The following is a 2,347-nucleotide window of genomic DNA, read 5'->3' as shown; positions in this document are numbered from 1 at the left end:
AGGATGCCTCCAGGGCGCCTCCCGAGGGAAGTGTTCCTGGCACGTCCAGATGGGAGGAGGCCACGGGGCAGACCGAGGACCAGGTAATTTTATTCTTAATAATTTTCACATAAACTGGTATTTTATAAAAATATATAGATATGCATTTGAAGGTAAGCAATGTCACTTTTATAGAAATGCCTTTTTGTAAATTTAGAATGTAAAAAAAATATCTACATTAAACAATTGTTAAGAACTGCATTAGATTGCATAAATCAAATCAAATTGTTTCATATTAAAATGCATCGTAGCCCATGTATCAAGATACCATATTGTCTTAGAAGGCAGAGATGCATACCCCTAATCAGCATGGATTTTTGGGGAATATGCTTAGAGAGCATGTGTCCTACTACAACCAAAAACAGCAAACCGCCAACAGGAAACATAATATTCCTGTGAGATTGACAGCAGCTACAATGACGAAGTTAACCCCGGAGTACAGAGGGGCCAGTCACTCAGCTTATAAAAGTTTCAGCCAACTTCGGGTCTGAGCGGAGGAGGTTCACATCAGCAGAGGTAAGCATGAGATGCATAATACTAATCATGGTTATATAATTTCAGGCAGAGGTCATATAGCTTAAAATGTCTTCCTAAAACACTTAAACCTGAGAACTTTGGACCAATGAATGTCTTTTGTTACCTAAAAGTTCCCCACTTGATTCTATATATATACTTTCTTGATTATAATTTCTGTGGGTTGCACACTGCAATGTATTATTTACTGTACAGCAGTGGTTCCCAACCTCTTCCTTAAGGGAGCCCTTTTCTATCATTGAGTAAACTGACTATATTTTATAGATATTTACATTCAATGCGTAACAATAACAGTAGAGAAGAGCTGATAAACTGTACAATGAACCCAAACAGGGAACACAGTAACTGCAGGAAGTTTGTGTATAACCAGAGATTTGGATAAATTTTGAGCAGAATATTTTCTGTGGATTTTGTGTAGAGATGGGTTTTCCAGATTTAAGAACTTTTTCAACAACTCTCTGTCAGTATTATATTTTTTAAATAGATTTGAACAATAATAGACATAGGGGTTGAATAGGGCATTTTCCCTTTTCATTGTTCTATCAGCTCTGTGAATAAAGCTTGTGTTCAGCTCTTCAAAGTTTAGATCTTAAATACCAGTCAACAATTTAATGTACAAAAAGGAAAGAACTGCTGAGATATAGGCCTACCGTGTACAAGTTTTTTAAAATCAAAAAGGCCTTGCAACCCCCCTCCCCCTTTTTGCTGTACAGTATATGCTTTATTTTATATGCTTTAACACTTTTTTTAACACTGAAATCTTGAACACATGATACTGACGAACCCTTGATGAACAAAATGAAAGGGAAAAAAGCATTTGAAAGACAAATGAAAATAAATGAAAACAGAAAGCTTTAAATGAAATCTTATACTGTAAGATAAGTTTTAATGTCTTTATGTATTGTATTTAAAAGAAGCAGTAAGCTACACAACAGTGTTATTGAACCATGTTTTTCCCTTGTTGTATGTGTCAGTGCACTTGTGCTTTTATGAGCTCTTAAAAGCAAATTCCTATCTACCCTGAGTCGATAGATGCAAACCTGCAGACATATTTTTGGTTTGGTTTTCACATCACTTCACCAAGTAACAAGCTGTTTCATGACCACCATTTATAAACTGGGAACAGTAAATGGAATACAGGTTTTCCATATTTTCGTTTTTTAAAATAGAAACACTGCTGATAAATGGAAATTGGGAATTAAAATACATAAAATACATACATCCATGAAAATTTCATTTCTCAAAGTGGTGTTGATTTTGAGAAGGGTCCAACTGCAGCACCTCAGATATCTCTCCCCAGGTCCCTCTCATGCAGGTATTATGATCGCCCCAAATTCACCTGTATAATAGGGTAAGATTCCTCATAAGACACTAGTCTTCATTCATTCATGAGCTCTGTTCCAACAGCTGCCAACGCATACAGCCAAACATATATTCTAATTTCTGATTTCCATTTATAAACACGTTAAATAAAATTAGATAACGGGTCATTTTTTCATTGTCAAAACAAAATATTTATTTATAAATGGTAGTCAGGAAGCAGATTGTTTCCTCATTTTGATTTTCTCATTTTAAAACAACAGATATATAAGTGATATTATTTTCCTCACTAGGAATAAATTATCCCTCTGCACTATGGACAACCAGACAGATATTCTGCTTGTGGAGGGGTTAAAGGTCAGCCCAGAGTCCTCCATTCCTGCCTTCATCCTCCTGCTCCTCATCTATATCTTCATCATGGTGTCCAATATCTGCCTTGTAGTCCTGATCACCA

At 35.8% G+C, this 2,347-nt stretch overlaps 1 protein-coding gene across 1 annotated transcript in view; it reads right to left on the bottom strand.

Moving 5' to 3' along the window:
- Window positions 1-2,244: 2,244 nt before the first annotated feature.
- Window positions 2,245-2,347, bottom strand: part of LOC118340929 (trace amine-associated receptor 1-like) — a 5,942-nt gene continuing 5,839 nt past the window's right edge. The window contains exon 5 of the mRNA XM_035679092.1: window positions 2,245-2,337. Within this exon, the coding sequence (XP_035534985.1) occupies window positions 2,245-2,337 (93 nt within the window). The remainder of the gene's footprint in view (window positions 2,338-2,347) is intronic.

Source organism: Morone saxatilis, unplaced genomic scaffold (assembly GCF_004916995.1).
Source record: "Morone saxatilis isolate NCDOM2014 unplaced genomic scaffold, NCSU_SB_2.0 Contig7, whole genome shotgun sequence".
NCBI classification, from domain to species: domain Eukaryota; kingdom Metazoa; phylum Chordata; class Actinopteri; family Moronidae; genus Morone; species Morone saxatilis.
This window is presented reverse-complemented; position numbering and strand designations above follow the sequence as displayed.